This window comes from Podarcis vaucheri (genome assembly GCF_965113315.1).
Source record: "Podarcis vaucheri genome assembly, chromosome: 2".
Classification (NCBI taxonomy): domain Eukaryota; kingdom Metazoa; phylum Chordata; class Lepidosauria; order Squamata; family Lacertidae; genus Podarcis; species Podarcis vaucheri.
In genome coordinates, this window is record NC_138760.1 from 94,520,777 (window position 1) to 94,538,587 (window position 17,811).

The 17,811-nt window shown below is 42.4% G+C and overlaps 1 protein-coding gene across 8 annotated transcripts in view; it reads right to left on the bottom strand.

Moving 5' to 3' along the window:
- Nucleotides 1–186: 186 nt before the first annotated feature.
- Nucleotides 187–17,811, bottom strand: part of IRAK2 (interleukin 1 receptor associated kinase 2) — a 30,550-nt gene continuing 12,925 nt past the window's right edge. The window contains exons 3-14 of one of the 8 annotated variants that reach the window (XR_014216018.1): nucleotides 16,738–16,845; nucleotides 14,462–14,571; nucleotides 13,713–13,907; nucleotides 12,401–12,450; nucleotides 10,855–10,969; nucleotides 8,674–8,783; nucleotides 7,003–7,198; nucleotides 5,255–5,317; nucleotides 3,216–3,416; nucleotides 1,322–1,837; nucleotides 528–607; nucleotides 187–355 (exon numbers count right to left, since the gene is read on the bottom strand). Coding sequence is in view for 7 of the 8 variants with exons in the window: in XM_082209638.1 (XP_082065764.1) it covers nucleotides 246–358; nucleotides 1,330–1,837; nucleotides 3,216–3,416; nucleotides 5,255–5,317; nucleotides 7,003–7,198; nucleotides 8,674–8,783; nucleotides 10,855–10,969; nucleotides 12,401–12,450; nucleotides 13,713–13,907; nucleotides 14,462–14,571; nucleotides 16,738–16,845 (1,769 nt within the window). In the remaining variant the exon portion in view is untranslated. Of the gene's footprint in view, nucleotides 359–527; nucleotides 608–1,163; nucleotides 1,224–1,321; nucleotides 1,838–3,215; nucleotides 3,417–5,254; nucleotides 5,318–7,002; nucleotides 7,199–8,673; nucleotides 8,784–10,854; nucleotides 10,970–12,400; nucleotides 12,451–13,712; nucleotides 13,908–14,461; nucleotides 14,572–16,737; nucleotides 16,846–17,811 lie in introns of all 8 variants that reach the window. The other 7 variants (XM_082209641.1, XM_082209640.1, XM_082209638.1 and 4 more) reach the window with 7 other exon arrangements.

Sequence of the window (17,811 nt, forward strand, 5' to 3'; positions counted from 1 at the left end):
CTGTGCTTCACTTTGGCTGCAGCCTTTGGTTTCAAGAGAGCTGTGTCTACCAAAATACATTTCAATCACAGCCATAAAGCTGTGAATATAATCTTCTTGACACTAATCACCTCAAGTGGATGCTCTCCCCATCCTATCCTATATATTGTATAGGTACCCAATGTAACTTCAAAAAATGCACTGTGCTTTTGTTTCTACTGCCAGTAAAGTTTAATCTTCTGCAAACTGCATGGATGATGATTTAGTTACATCAAATCTTCAAGGAGTTCACAAGTATTTATCTTATTTTCTTCATACAGTAAAAATCGTTCCATCATCTTTTTCTTTTTATCGTTGATTTTTATTTCTTTCACCCCTGCTGAAAGAAAGCGCAAATAAGCAATGTAATATAGTGACATTACAAATAATGTATACAATCACTAATTACTGAGGTAAAAGTTATTTTGAATAAGCTATAGAATGTTGATTTTCTTTGAGTTAACCTGAAGGAATTGCTGAAAAGTTGCTTATACTTAGGAGGGGCTAACCTGTGGCCCTCCAGAAGTTGTTTACAGCCTCTTGCCCATTACTAATTCCAGGCACTTTTTCAGACCCTCAACTCTTGGGTCTAATGTAAAGGAGAGATAGAGGTGGATGTCATCGGCATACTCATGACGCCATTGCCCAATCCCTGGATGATCTATCCCAGGGATTTTATGTTATACAGCAGGAGAAACTACTGCTAAGGAATCCATTACCCCCCAAGAGTTGATTCATTTTTTTAAAAAAAACTGAGGGCCACTACAAAATCGAAACTATTGCAGAATAAGCAAAGTATGATGACAACATGAAACCCATCTACCACATCCTACATGATACCAAAATGGTGTTAATTACACGTCACATAATTTAGCTCCAACAGTCCAGGTCACAGTATAATTCTGAAGTTGCCTATTTTTGTTTTAATTGAACTTGCTTCCCCATGTGCTTGGAACTGTCCTAGAACCCTTGCATGATACCACTTCTCTTACTCTTTCAAATTCTTCCTATAAGTCCACTTTTTCCATAAAGCCTTTGACACAACTATCTAGTTCCCAAGCCTTAATGAAATACTCTCACTACGCCTAAGCATCTGAAACAGCCGCATATTCCTTCCCTGTTTACCCTTCATCCACTTATCTCACCTTTCTCTTGTCTGCCCTGTGGCCAATTTTAGACTGTCAGGTTTTCAGGACAGGGATCATCTTGCCATGCAAATTGATGAAATAATAATATTTGTAATACTGTTATTATATACTTCATAAATGTTCCTAATTTTCCTCAAAGAATATTTAAAAGTTACCTTGTTACCTTGTGAAGAACAGGCAGCACCAGAGCTTTCCGTATTTGTATTTGATGGAGTTGTTTTATTTAAAGAACCAGTTATTTCTAGTGGCTCCTTATTAGAGTCCATATTTTTTGTTGAGAAGACACTGCTATATTCTGAATCATTTGCCAGAGGCTTTGTGGGAGAAACATTTTCTAGATATTGAGAGTTGTTGTTTGGTGGCTGGCAGGCAGCAGCAGCAGCATCATCTGTAGGGTCCCACGAAAAGTTACTTGATTCATCTGACTCGCAAGGGACCCGTAATATCTGCCCAGAGTATGTTTCAGGAGACATGGCGCTCATCAAAGGTGGCAACAAATCTCCACAGTTCAAAGACCCGGGATTTGCTTCATTTGAGAAACCAAAATGAAGGGGGCTGGCTGACTCATCGTTTTCTTCTGGAGTATTCATGGAGAGTCCATGGTATCTGTTCCACTCGGGCATTTTCTGACACTGTATTTGATGATCTGCCATTTCGATTATTTCATGCACCTGTTTTTTTAACAGCAATGTTAAAACAGCTCATTCAGATTTTCCTCACTGAAAGAATGCAACTGCTTCCTTCAACACTTAGGGACACACACTCTTAAGCAAACAGGTAAGTACTTAAGTACTTAAGAAAAAAGTACCATATTCTTTGCTCTATAAGACTCAATTTTTCCCTCCTAAAAAGTAAGGGGAAATGTGTGTGCGTCTTATGGAGCGAATGCAGGCTGCGCAGCAATCCCAGAAGCCAGAACATCAAGAGGGATTGCTGCTTTCACTGCGCAGCGATCCCTCTTGCTGTTCTGGCTTCTGAGATTCAGAATTATTATTTTTTTTTTTGGTTTCCTCCTCCAAAGTGGTCTAATGCGTCTTATAGAGCGAAAAATACGGTAAGTGCTAAGAAAATGAAAGGAGTGGAACTTTGCTGCCTCCACTCATGACACTGCCTGTCCTGTTGGCCTCATCTCCAGCGTACATCCACTGTATAGTAAGGGATGCCCACCAACACACAGGAGCCCCAGTTGTGTGAAATGCCTCCAACTGCATGTGTGTAGGTGACCCTTTGCAGATGTCCAGACAAACTCATAAAGATCAGAGGCATAGGAGCAGCAGGTCAGAAGTGAGGCCAAGGGGTTGCGATCTCAACCCACTCCATGTGTGACCTCTCATCCCCACCCCATTCATGGATATGGTTTATAGACATATTATGCGTGCTGGCATTCTAGCAACGTGTTTGGAGTATTATGCTGTCTCCTCATCACCAGCAAGACAGCCTGTATCTACTGCTGTGAGGGTGGTGGCCCCCTGCCCTACATCTGTTGGCCTCAATCCTTTATAGATGTATGGTCTGCCCACTATATGGAAAAAAACTTGGACAATCTTACATCCACCTTTTCTACAATGATCTAAGTCACTGTTTGTGTAGCACCATGGTGCTTATTGTAGTAAATGCATAAAAAGTGAAGAAAAGAGTCTGTTTGCAGACTCTGGTTTCCTTTCTGATCAAACAAATCTTTAGTGTTTTATCTGTTGCCGTGTTTCGTGGCTTTATCGCAACGGATATTTTCATTATTCTATAAGCGGTCTCGTGAATCTCTTTATTAAGGAGCAGGGTATAAACAAACAAACGTCCCTCAAGTCTAGGGATATATATCTTCCTGTCACTCTTTGCAGCTAAGACCTGTGTGTGTACTCGTGGTGTCCAATAAATCAAGAATCTGTTCTGTGTGCTGATTTTGCACAAACTAGCTCCCCTACCCCAAATAATAGCCAGATGCAGGACAATAGCAGAGATACAGACCTGCACTACTCGGCTGCAAAGCTATAAGAATGCAGGGCAAAGCTTTGCTGTTGTAGCAGGAAGTGGAAAGAGAAGGACACTTACCTCTGCCATGTTAGCATTTTTTTTCCGCAGGCAAACACAGGAAGCAGTGGCCAACCAAACAGCAGTCATTTCTGGTAAGTGACCTGCAAGCTTGTCTTGATATTTGTGACATATTTCTGTGGCAGCGAGTCTTTCAAAGGTTTTCTCCTTAGAACTGGATAGTTCCTTTGCCGCCTGGATTTCATCAAGGAAGACATCTTTCTATGGAAGAAAATGAGAAGGACAAATGCAGTGTGCTCAGCTCCTTTTGTACGCGAACAATATTAAGCTGGCTAGCTCATTCAGACAACTGCCTCAAAAAACTATGAAGACAACTGCCTATACAAAACTATGAAGCAGAGGATAGTGTTCATATTTAATTTTCATATAATTAAGGCAGGTCATACAAAAAATAAATGGCAAGGTCACGAGAACTTAAAAACTACTATGGATTAGTTCCAGCAACATAGGATTACTCTCCAAGGGTTTGTCCACACTTTCGCTTGTCCTGTGCTTAGAAAGCATGGGTCCAATAAGTTTTCTGTTTGCCCCATAGCTTGCCTAGGGAAAACCCACTCTTTAGCACTGAATCAGAACAAACATCAATCTGCAGAAAACCCGTTTAATGTGTGCTATGATTCAACAGTAAATATCAGGTTTTCCCAGGGAAAGTGGCAGAACAATCAGAAGTTTGGATGAGTCCTGTGTGTGTTTTACTGGGAGGGGGGTTTCCAAACTGATTTCCCCTCCAGTTCAAGTACTTTTGGTTATTGCGGGAAACAAACTCTTAAAATATTTATGCCGGGCCGTGCTACCCATTAGGGTTAGTGGCGCCCTGTGCCATGGCGCCCACCCATCGGGGTGCCCAGCAGCGGGAGTCCAGGACTGACCGGGAACGGCTGCGAGGGAACGCTGGGTGGCAGCGGCTCTTCCTACGGCCAGCCGCACTCTCTCGCTTCCTGCCTAGGAGAGGAGGCAGCAGCGTGCAAAACTACGCAGCGCCCATCTCCCTCCTGTCTGCCCCCGACAGTAGTGGGACTGCTGAGGAAGCCCGCCCGGCAAGTGAGCCTTGAGCTGCCCAGCACAGGGGACGAGGCGGAAGGGCACCGAGAACATTGCCCCGTCCGTTGAGGAAAAAGGTGGAGGAGGGATTCAGTCAGATTTGGGGCATGGGAGGGGAAAGCTGGGGGGGGGGGCGCACTACCATTAGGACTCAGTTCAGAGGTAAGGATAGACTCGAGAGCATGCTCACCCTGCAGTTAGTGGTTAGAAACAAACAAACACCAACAAAAAGTCCTTTAGATTCAGCAGGGCTTACTCTCAGGTAAGTGCAGCTGCAGCCTTTGTGACCCAAGTTTCAGGTCCTTTTTAGGTTCAGGATGTCACCACTTTACACCCCCCCCCCACAATATCTGAAAACGTCAGCTTTGTACTTAAACACAAATTGGCTGGGAACTTCATTCTCTGTGTCTTTATCAAGGTCAACAACTCTGGGGAACCTTTCCTACAACTTTGGGGTTCCCTCCCCCTTAAAAAAGGTCTACAACTCTGGGAAACGTGGGGGGGGGGGGTGTCGGAGGGATCTTTACACCACAGCGCAGGATATGTTTAAGAAGACCCTGTATTTATGCAGCATGTAAAAATAATAATTTTTTTGTTTACTTTGCTAAGTATATGTATTAAAAAAATGTTCAATCAGATCCAGTTCAGCATTCAGCTGTCTAAGGGTTGTAAAGGCAGTACTAGGATTTTGGATGTGGCAGTCCCATTGCTAGCAGTAGGTGTGGGGGGTATTGGGTTATTGTTTTTATTTTGATTATATATTTTGTGGTTTTATATTTTGATTTTGTTCTGTGAAACCGCCCTGAGACCTCTGGGTATACGGTAAGTTAAATAAATACTAAATAATTTTAAAAAGAGAAGATCTGGCATATGCTGCAGAACTGATCTGCATGGGAAAACATATTTTGGCATAAGGATTGTATTCTTTGGACCAGGTTGAAGATCTTCTATCGGGAATGATCCTGCTTCAAGCACCAACACACACACACTTAACTTACCAGGTAAAAAGGATGCCTTCCTTCATCCATTGCCTTCATGCCAGTCAGTATCTCTGCTAAAACCTTGAAAACATTATTTTTATAATTACATACTTTCCTTTTTTAGAATGGATTATTCCTTAAGATCAAAGGAATATCAGTATTCATTCTCTGCGCTCAAACGAGATGTCCATTAAGCAAACAGTCATTACAAGTAGTGCAATTACTATATTGAGGGATGTGTATATTGCATAGCTTCTGAACTGAAGTAAACAAATAAATTCAGTGTTCAGAGAAACTGAAATCTGTGAATAAAGGATGCCAATTTGCAGGTGGATGTTTAATATTGCCTAATGTATTATTCTGACAGCCACAGCCACTAAGAACACTGAAACCCTGCCTCTGAAAACTGGCAAGTCTTACTTAGCCCTTTTCCTGACCTCACCAAGCGTTGCCTCCAGCACTTTTAGTCTGTTTTCACAACCATTCACACCAATTGAAGGTGTTCACATGACTCTGGCCCCAAATACTTGTGCTCATAGTTGCTAAGAACACTTTCCTATTGGATGTCTCAAGTTATAAAATTGGTTAATGTGCATTTAAAATGCATGCGACTGATGGCTGCTGAGACCTAAGGTCTAGAATTCATGCAATAATGAATCAATGGGTCACTATATCAATTAAATCTGGACTTGTGGGTTGCCATACCAAAAAGGTTGCAAACCACTGGTGTTGGTTACGCCACTCAGTGTAAGTGTTCCAATTAGTCTGGCTCAACATTATCTACTCTGACTCACAGCTTCTATCCTACATCTCAGGCAGAGCTCTTTACTACTAATAATATTTTTTTCTTTATATCCTGCCCTCCCAAGCCGAAGCCGGGCTCAGGGCGGCTAACAACAATAAAATAATACAACATTCTAAAATCATTTCATTATAAAATTAATTCAAATCAAATTAATGGCAACCATTGGGTTAGAATTCTGTGAAGATTGCCAAAGGAGGGAGTCAGGTTGTGCCCTAGCCAAAGGCCTGGTGGAACAGCTCTGTCTTGCAGGCCCTGCGGAAAGATGTCAAATCGCACAGGGCCCTAGTCTCTTGTGACAGAGCGTTCCACCAGATTGGAGCCACAGCCAAAAAAACACTGGCTCTGGTTGAGGCCAGCCTAACCTCTCTGTGGCATGGGACCTTCAAGATGTTTTTGTCTGAAGACTGTAAGTTCCTCTGTGGGGCATACCAGGAGAGGTGGTCCCATAGGTACGAGCGTCCTAGGCCCGTATAGGGCTTTAAAGGTTAAAACCAGCACCTTAAACCTGATCCTGTACTCCACCGGGAGCCAGTGCAACTGGTATAGCACCTTGCAGCAAGGACCCCGTAAGGAGTCTCACCGCGGCATTCTGCACCCGCTGGAGTTTCTGGATCAGTCTCAAGGGCAGCCCCACATAGAACGAGTTACAATAATCCAGTCTGGAGGTGACCATCGCGTGGATCACAGTGGCTAGGTCAGGGCGAGAGCCATCAGCCAAAAAAAATTTCACTAGCAATGTCTAGAATAGAATCTGGCTTTTTGCCTGCAAAGAGTGTGTCCTATCACTGATTTATGACCTATAATTTTCCAGACCCAGAGTCTGATTTTAAAATAAATTGACACTATGCTAACTCATTTGGAGAAAGCAATATATGAAATTCACTTCCATGAAAACTTGCCAAACTCTTGAGATGAGGATCATATACTGTATAACATTGCACACAACAGGTGGGCAACTTACTATTCCACAACCAAATATGTCCACTTTTTCCGTTAGCTGCCCATGCCTGACAAAATCCTCCGGGAAGTAAGCGAGAGAAGCTTGCAAGACTTTGGTTTTCATCACAGAGCGCTCAGATTTTTTCTCTGCAGGCTGCAACCTGAGACCAGAATGTCCAAGTTGTGGTGCAAAGTTTTCATCCAATAAGACATTGGAACTGTGCAAGAAAGATAAGAAGTGCAAGTAAAAGTTTCAATAAAGCACAAGTTTAAAGTTTCAATAAAGTTTATAAAATAAAATCAAATCGAAGTGTAATGCAATATTTGCCTTGAGTAAAGCATATAAATGAATCTTAATAAACAAACAAATGTGGGTCTCAGTTCTGAAGACTACTGAGCTACAAGAAATTGTAGTCATTCACATCTGAAAGTGATAACGTAGCCTGGGATAATGCAAACTAATTTAAGTACTCTTTTAATTAATAAGAGTGTCCAGACAAAGTGATAATACTGCAAAGATATACTAAGGAAGAAATGGTATCAGTCTTATTGAACTGCAGTGTTTTATTTACACCTATTTTCCTATTAATTGTAGGGCAAATAATAAAAAGGTAAAGGTAAAGGACCCCTGACAGTTAAGCGCAGTCGCAGACGACTCTGGGATTGCGGCGTTCATCTTGCTTTACAGGCCAAGGGAGCTGGTCTGCAGGCAGTTTTTCCGGGTCATGTGGCCAGCATGACTAAGCCGCTTCTGGCGCAATGGAACACCAAAACCAGAGCTGTGAACAGAAACGCTGTTTACCTTCCCGCTATTTATCTACTGGCACTTTTTTTTTGGGGGGGGCATGCTTTCGAACTGCTAGGTTGGCAGGAGCTGGGACCGAGCAACAGGAGCTCACCCCGTTGCGGGGATTCGAACCGCCGACCTTCTGATTGGCAAGCCCATGTCCCTAGGGCAAATAATACATCACCCCAAATGGTGGATTTTGCAAAACCTGGATCCTAAGAAAATGTGAATGTAGTTGAACATTTGTAGCAATAATTGGTGGGCAGAAGAAATGAATGTTACTCTTCTGGCAACCACTAATTCTTCCCTGTATAAGTGTCCTATAGTCATTGCCCCCTGAGCGGGGCTTACTTTTGACTGGGATGGAAATGGGCTAAAACCAGCAAGGGATAATCAGCCAGTGGAAAAGGATTCCTCCCACTTCCACGCTGCCTGCTGATTCTGCATTGGAAAACACACCCTCAGCCAGCCAAATGAGGGAAACATGTACTTTTCATTTACAATAAGTATACTATTTGATGTTAAAACTGTTGATGATAAATTCTGATTTCCAGTCCTAGCAAAAGAAATAAGTATTTCAAAGAAGTAGAAAACAGAAAGTTCCAGTAAGTGCAAAGATATCTAATCCTATCACAAACACATTTCAAGCTTATTGCTCTTCAATACAGCTGAATTATAACTGTAGTACAAAGCAAGAGATGCTGTAGACATGTCCATCACTGCACAAATAGTTTGCAACTATATATGCTTTTCTATCCAAAAACCAATAATGAACTGAAATGGAACCAATTTCTATTCTTGTCTTGCAACAAAATCTTTAACCAATTGAAAATGTTCACCAGCTTATTAAAATATATATTTTGATGGCATAAAGAAGAGAACAGTGTTTTAAAGTCAGCTCCCCACCTTTTCACATTTCCATGAATAATTCCTAAGTGATGCAAGTGCCGAACAGCCTGAACAAGTCCCAAAGAAATTTTGATGCGTTTCTCCCATGTTAGTGGTTCAGAACCACCCTGCAAAATAAGGATAGAGATTGTGTGACCATCAACGTACCTTTCTCTGTAGGAGTAACCAAGCTCTTTGCTGGCCCAAATTTTCTGATAGGTGGACAATTAAATCTCATGCTGGTTCAACGCAGAAATCAAACAATTCACAGGACTGGAGGGAATAGTTTCTCTCTTTTAAAATACAGACATGGACTTGTCTGGTTGTTGGTTCATTAGGGGAATAAGGTAACAGCAGTACAATCCAAAGGTAACAGCAGTACAAGACCTAATAAAAGTCATTACACTTCTGTTACTTTTGGATTGATTATCTGAGCAGAACAGATTTCGAACTCCAATACTGCACAGATTCCGTAACTGGGCATCAAGAGAACTATGCTGAGCACATCCTAGGATTGGCCAGTTCTTATGGTATTTCCCCTGTTTAATCAGTAGATTCTATGCTACAACCTGCTTTTTTAACCTCACCCACCCCCAGTTTTCAAAAAATCTTGGCTCAGGTGGGGGCTGCTACACTTCACAAATCACAAGTCCAAAGAACTAGTCATACACTTCTTTAGTTTCTTAAAGTACAAGCAGAAGCTGACAGACAAATCCTGCCCTGACTCACCTTGTGGCAGTAAATATTTTCCCCACATAAAAGTACGTGTAACCTTTTCAATACCTGACGCAGGCAAATGTTTGAACTTGTTTCTGCCCCTTTCACCACCAATTACTCAATGACCTTTGGGAAAGGGCCTGTAGTCCAGCGGCAGAACGTCTGCTTTACACGCCGAAGGTCCCAAGTTCAATCCCCAACATCTGGGAATGTCCCCTGCCTGAAACCCTGGACAGCTGCTGCCAGTCCGTGTGGACAACACTGAGCTAGATGGACCAATGACCAGAGCTGTGTACAAACCAGACACTTAAAGCACACAGCTATACACACACAAGAATCCTGGGAACTGCAGTTTACTCCCTCACCAAATTATAATTCCTGGAACCCTTAACAAACTACAGTTCCCAGGATGTTTTGGTGTGGGGGGGGGAGAGAGAGAATGTGCTTTAAATGTATGGTATGTATGCAGACAATGTGTTACGAAAAGAATGTGGGTCAGCATGTCTACTTGGTTTAATATCATTCATTGATTCAACAGTCCCACTCCATCTCAAAAGTTCTGAGCAATACACACACACACACACACAATTACATTTAAAGGAGACTCAATTTAAAGTCCTAAAAATAAAGACCTACATTGGCTCCCAGTACGTTTCTGAGCACAATTCAAAGTGTTGGTGCTGACCTTTAAAGCCCTAAACGGCCTCGGCCCAGTATACCTGAAGGATCGTTTCCACCCCCATCATTCTGCCCGGACACTGAGGTCCAGCGCTGAGGGCCTTCTGTCTGGTTCCCTCACTGCAAGAAGTGAGGTCACAGGGAACCAGACAGAGGGCCTTCTCGGTAGTGGCGCCCGCCCTGTGGAATGCCCTCCTAACAGATGTCAAGGAAATAAACAACTGACTTTTAGAAGACATCTGAAGGCAGCCCTGTTTAGGGAAGTTTTAAATCTTTGATGTTTTATCTTGTTTTTAATATTCTGTTGGGAGTTGCCTGGAGTGGCTGGGAAAACGTAGCCAGATGGGTGGGGCATAAATAAATAAATACATTGCTGAAAAGGAGACAGCCCAACCTCCTATGGCTAGCACCTGGGGCCACGGTGTTCTTGTTCTTGCCTTCATCTCCACAGCTACAGTGATTAGCAACTGACTGGCCACTGCAGCTGATTTCTTTCTAAAAGGAACAGGGAAGCAAATAACTGGCCAGTGACTGTGGCCAAAGTGCCTTTCCTCTCATCTGTGCAGCCAGGGCAAAATTAGCATCGTACAAGGACAGTCATATGATGCCCTCCAGTTGTTGAAGTCCGCAATTCCTATCAGCCCCAGTCGGCAAGACCAGCTGCTGGATATCATGGGAGTTGTTGTCCAGCAACATCTAGCGGGCACTATGTTGGCTATTGCTGGTATAGTACATTAGAGTATGTCAGCTTTTAACACAGTATTTTTGTGGAACTGTGACACAGCATGCAAACTGGTTGCTTACCTGACACTGTAGTCTGTCCATCAATGATCCATTAGGCATGTAAGGGTATATCAGGCAGTGAAATCCACTTTCTACAGTAAAGCCTAACAACCGCAGAATGTTAGGATGGCAACTCCTAAAGGGTAATTGAACAGATATGTGAGAAAACGTAATGTGCCAGAATTTAAGATACCTACTTAAGAACATAAGAAGAGGCCTGCTGGACCTGAGCAAAACAGCACTCTCTGAACCTGCGATGCTCAGCAACTGTCATTCAGAGGCATACTGCAACAGTGGAGGTAAGTGGTGGGGGTAGATTTCCTGTTCTGCCTCAGGCGGCAAAATGGGTTGTGCCAGCTCTGATCTTCACAGTTCAGTATGCAATCTTTTCAATCAGTAGAGAGTACTAAGTCTTGGATGTTTCTCTCGCTCTACACACTGCCATGTGAGATTAGAACGGAAATATGCCTCAGGCTTATGCACACACCCCCACCTCACTTCATCACTACTGCTTCCTGCACGTGAAGTAAACTAACCAGTCAAGGACTTCTGCTCCAAATACTGAAATGACTTTCAAAGTCTAAAAATATGTGTATGTCAACAACCCTTCTGACATGCTTATATTTGCATTACAACTTCACTGCTATGTCAAAACTGAACTGAAGTGTTTTAGGCAGCACAGGGACTTATTTTTACATACAGACCATAGTGGAGCTCCATCAAACTGTGCATACAAACACACATACCTACTTGACACTTTTCTACTGCATGCTACAGAAGAACCACAAAATTATTTCTTATAGTTACTAAGAGCTGGTACCTGTATTGAATCTGAAAATATTTTTACATATGAAGTATGCACAAGGAGGCAGACAGGCAGATAGATATGGGATTTTAAAAACTGTCTTTATTGTTAACATTTTTACTGTGAGATCACTTGGAGATATTTCATGGGAAGTGATTCATAAATGGAATCAAATAAATAAATAAACAGTTGCATCTCAGTGTATTTGTTAGGGGTGTGCATCAGTTCGTGTACCCTGAATTACCAGAACAATCTGGGTGAGTCAGGGAAGGTTCTTATGCTTTCGAGCTGGATCTTGCTACATCAGGGATTCCTTGAGCTATTGGTTGTTCAAAAAATGCACATCTGTTCCCCTTCCAAGCAGACTGGGGAAGTGCCCAGAGCTTGAGTGCAGTGGACATAATGGGGAAATCTTTGATTCTGACAGACAAGTAGCTTTTAATCGCAGTTAATTATTTTCAAAGATTTTACAACAAGCAAAGGCACAGCAATAAATATTCAAAGACTGCGTAGCAGCCTGGAATGTGTGCATTTGAGTTACAAAGGAGAGAAACACCAAAACAGCCTCCACTTATTTACCATTCTCTGTCATGTAACGGTAAATTTTCCACACACAAACACACACATATCCTGCAGGGGCTAAAAGATCCAATGCCTCCTAGAGCTTCTTAAAAAAAGAAGAAGGCTCATTTGCATAATTCAAAAACAAAGTAAACTGAAGCCATTTGAGCAGACACCATCAAGTTTTGTGTAGCTACATACCGGAAGCAGATCTGTACCTCTGTACGGAATAGTTTTTGTGTCTGATTTTGCTGTGAAGGATAAAAAGAGAATACATTTATTTTTTGCCCCAATAGTCAACTCCGTTTAAATGATGAATATATGTATATATTCTAATAAACCATATATTCACTGTCTGCTATCTTAAGCAGATAATTAAGCTTCAGTAGCACTAATCTGAGCCTAATATTAAAATGCTGAGTTGAGAATGGAGGTGATGCAGTTGGTATTTTAACTTTGATATCTTTTAATTTAATCAGTATGCCAACCCCTTAAAAATCTGCTCCTTTGTGCATAATAATAATAATAATTTATTTATACCCCACCCATCTGGCTGTGTTTTCCCAGCCATTCTGGGCAGCTCCCAACAGAATATTAATAATAATTAAAAAGTGATAAAACATCAAACATTATAAACTTCCCTAAACAGGCCTTCAGATGTCTTCTAAAAGTCAGATAGTTGCTTGTTTCCTTGACATCTGATGGGAGGGTGTTCCACAGTGCGGGTGCCACTACCGAGAAGGCCCTCTGCCTGGTTCCCTGTAGCGCTTTACAAATGTCATTTAATCCATACAGGGGATATCCAACTAAGTGCCATGAGCCCTGTTGAGGTGTCATAGAGGGGGTGATCAGAGCCAGAGGATGAGTGGGGGAACTCAAAGAGCTGGTGCTGGATAGTCTTAGGGAATGTCCCAATGTGTTCCAGGTTATTATTTCCAAACCTCAATAGGTGTCTGATCCAGGGGGAGGGGGAACCCAGTGGCCTCGGGCATGGAGAGGAAGACCCCAGGGAAGGATCAGGCAGTTAGCAGAGGAGCATGCCATCCCTCCAGATACACTCAGTTCACTGCCTTCTGCTGAGCCTTTGCCACCTTCTTCTGCCACTCAGGTGTGTGTCCCCACCCCCCAAATATCTCAGGACTCCAACTGCTTGCTGTGCTAACAGCTGTGCCCACCCCACGTATCGAAAAGAAAGTGTGCGGAGGGGAGCATGTTGCTTGCGTGTACTTAGCTTCACATGTACTTGCTTGCACTTCTAACCTGTCAGACTGGTTAGGGCCTGGACACTAAGTCATCCTCTCTGTATGGTTAACATTGGGTTTAATTACACTGTACTTATTTTCTTTCCATAGGATTTTCCAATTCTGTGCTTGTGGGGCTTCCACCAAATCAACAGAGGTCTTGAGAGGGGGAGTTTCAAGAATCCACTGTAAGCGTTCAGTGGCACACCTATTCCTAACCAGCTTTTCTAATTTTTGTTGAATTTATGGCTTAAATGAAGAAAGTCACCTACCTCTTTTAGTCTTTTAACCACGTATAAATTGTTGTCCCTGCAACCTTTGTAGGCAATGGCAAACATGCCTTCACTGATTCGGTTTTCCTCACTGAAGCCACTGGTGACAGCTTCCACTTCTTCTGGAGCCCACAAAAGGCTTGCAGTGAGGAGATTAGGAATAGCTTCCTGTTGAGGGATGGGAGAACTGCCAGGCTAGAGATTTCAGAGAGAGAAGACATAGCAGGGTCACTCCACTGAACACCACCAAGGGGATGTCACACCTGTCAAACAACAGATCCATTGCTACTTGACCCTGAAGGATATGAAACAGCATTTTTATGGGCAAATAGCACCTGGGGAAGGAGGGTGAATTTCAATGGGAAATCACTGCTGTGCTCTGATCCACTTCAAGAGGACATTGAATCAAGGCGCCACGTGGCTTCTTTTCTTTTAAGCAAGAGTGGCTAGTTTAGTCACGCTTTTAAAAAGGAGTGAATAATATAACATGTAGTTTGGTCCTTGCTTATTCCTGACAAGTTACAAAAATATATAAAATATTGGACACGATTTTTTTAAAAAACTATTTCTTATTTATATGTATAAATCTGCACCCAAACCAACAAGTTCAAATTCAAACAAGAACAAGGATTTTTGACTGAAAATTAGGAATAACTTGGGTGCAAGCTGCTTTGATAGCAGAACTTTCAGCAGGGTCAACTGGATGATTTTTAAGGTTCCCTTCTAAATCTATGAATCTTAACATTTACCTTGACACTCGGCAATACTGGTGGATTTGAACGTAAAGAATATGGAAGGTCCATAGAAGTTGGAGATGGGGATAGAGGAAACAAATGTGCCTCTGGTTTTAGAGCAGGATCTGAAAGTGACAAAAATAGGTACTTTAGGAACAGGCTATTTGTGCTACCTCGAGGGCCCCACAAGAAATAAGATTTGTTTTGTTCTGAACATCTGTGTCCGCTGAAAAAAAATCACAGGGTTAGAAGTCCTCCAGCATTTCACACCAGTTGTTCCAACAAAAGAACACGTTATCATGTTCTCTGCCACTCTGATCCTCTGCATGTTTGCTTGGAAGTAATGTCCACAGAGTGAAATGGAACATTCTCTGCTATCAGTGTGGTTCCATATCATCTGACCATTTTGTAGCCTTTCAGACATATTGGTTAGCGGGGAAACCTTAAGGCACTAATTTGAAGTACAGTATTACAAACCACTTCATGGCTGCTTAGCTGTAGCGTTTATTTTTACTTTATTTGTTTAAAAAAATGTGTTCAGATTAAGATGGCAAAGATCACTACAGTCACACCTTGGAAGTCAAAAGAAATCCATTCCAGAAGACCATTTGACTTCCAAAACGTTCGAAAACCAAAGTGCAGCTTCTGATTGGCTGCAGGAAGTCCTGCAGCCAATCGGAAGCTGCGGAAGCCCCATCGGAAATTTGGCTTCCAAAAATAGTTCGCAAACTGGAAGAGCCACTTTGCAACGTTTGGGAGTCCAAACATTGGGGAACTAAGCTGTTAGACTTCCAAAGTACGACTGTATTACTATTATTTCTGCAATTAATCCAGAATGCGGCAGCTTGACTGGTGACTGGGAGTGGCCGCCGAGACCATATAACACCAGACCTGAGAGACGTGCATTAGCTCCCAGTACAGTTCTGAGCACAATTCAAAGTCTTGGTGCTGACCTTTAAAGCCCTAAACAGCCTCGGTCTTGTTTACCTGAAGGAGCATCTGCACCCCCATCATTCAGCCTGGACACTGAGGTCCAGCGCCAAGGGCCTTCTGGAGGTCCCCTCACTGATCACCATTGTATGACATTTGTAAGGCATGGGGGAAGTTACAGGGAACCAGGCAGAGGGCCTTCTCAGTAGTGGTGCCTACCCTATGGAACGCCCTCCCATCAGATGTCAAGGAAATAAGCAACTTACTTTTAAAAGACATCTGAAGGCAGCCTTGTTTAGGGAAGTTTTTAATGTTTAATGCTGTATTGTGTTTTTAATATTCGGTTGGGAGCCGCCCAGAGTGGGTGGAGAAACCGGGCCAGATGGGCAGGGCATAAATAATAAATTATTACTATTATTATTATTTTAAAAATTTATATACGGCTTGACTAAGCGGTTTACAAAAAAGATATAGTCAATTACGAATGGCACGAAGCTGTTTAGAGCATTGTCTAGTCAAAAGTAAATTAAACACAGGAATGGGCAAACCTGTGATGCTCTACATGTTGTCGGACTACAAGTCCTGTCAGCCCAAACCACTGACGCTGCTGATGAGAGATGGAGTCCAGTAACATCTGAAGGGCCACCTGCTCCCCACCGCTGGTTTAAATGGCTAAGTCTCTCCATAACTCATGAAAAGGTAAGGGCCTATTATTTTCCCAATGAGCACCCAAATATTTATTTCAGGAAATTTAAATATGCACGTGCCATTTATTTGATGAATCATACGCGGGAGGCAGAGGAAGACAGGAGTGCCTGGCGTGCTCTGGTCCATGGGGTCACAAATAGTCGGACACAACTAAACGACTAAACAACAACACAATTATTTTGCCATTTAAACTCAGGTACTATGCGTAAGATGCAATAACCCTCCTTTGATGAAGGGAGAGGTTAGGTGCTACTATATTTAGGGATCTTGTACCTTCAATAGTCACATAGAAAAAAGAACTTTTGAGCCTTTCTCAGCTCTGCACCATCTGCTGAAATTCTCTTTTACACAACTATTAAATGACCAGGCTCAGTATTGCATCTGTAGAATTACTGCAGCACAGACAACTTTCTCACTTCTTCCAGCAGAATCAAAGGTTAAGTAAATAGTCAGCTACTGAGAATACTCAGAACTTTCTTGAAACTTTAGGGCATGACACATTTGGGAATTAAGTCATTGCACGCATGTGGTTAACACCAGTTGAGAACCACTTCCTTGTACAACTTCACCGAAGTTTGAAAACATTTTTTGTTTTGTTTTCATCCCTGCCTGCATTGTACCTGAATTTGGCAGTGCTGGCATTTCTGTCTCACCTGCTGTGGCCTTATTTTTGTTCCCAGTTGGATGCAGGGATGCATTTTCCTGTTGAGGGGTCTCTAAAGGAGTCCTTGCAGAATCAGTAGGTAACGAAAGTGAGTTCCCTGTGAAAGCAGAGAAGAAGTAATTTACATTGATATATTTTTGAGGGGAGAAACAGCTTGAAGATTCATTCGTTCCTCCTTTCCTCCCCGCAGCAACCAAAGACTACGCTGGAAGAAAACTGGTCACCTGCTCTTCTGAGCATACTTTGGAAATTCCAGAATTACATCATAAAATCAACAACTTAAAAAATACTGCATGTCAGGAGAGATGGAGAGAGAAAGAGAGAGAATGAGTGAGGGAAAATCACCATATATTGAATTCACTTAAATCCAGTAGAGATTTCTGACACTATCCTCAAGGCAAGGAAGCAATAAAAAGATTCAAGCATCTATGATATGACAATGATCCAATGCACCTTGAAATCTTTCACCTGTACCAATTAGTTAATGCTTGCTTTGGATGACTAAGTGTAATCCTATACATCAGAGGTAGGAAACCTTTCCCAACCTGAGGGCTGCTTTCCCTTCTGGACAACCTGGCAGGGGCTACATTCCAGTAGTGGTCAGGGCCTGAGGTAAGAAGCTTATGTATGTATATTTGATCAAATTAACATAGGTCTTGGGGTTGTTTTGATGTTCAGGGTCCACACTGGTAATTTTATTACCACTAATAGGAGGAAGGGCATAACTATTTATTCTTACACACACATACAGTGGTACCTCGGGTTACATACACTTCAGGTTACAGACTCCGCTAACTCAGAAATAGTACCTCGGGTTAAGAACTTTGCTTCAGGATGAGAACAGAAATTGTGCTCTGGCGGCGCAGTGGCAGCGGGAGGCCCCATTAGCTAAAGTGGTGCTTCAGGTTAAGAACGGACCTCCGGAACGAATTAAGTTCTTAACCCAAGGTACCACTGTATAGCCTTGTACAACCTGGTTCCCTCCAAATGTTTTGGACTATAACTCCCATAATCCTTGACCACTAGTCATGCTGGCTGGCACATATGGAGGACACTAGGTTGG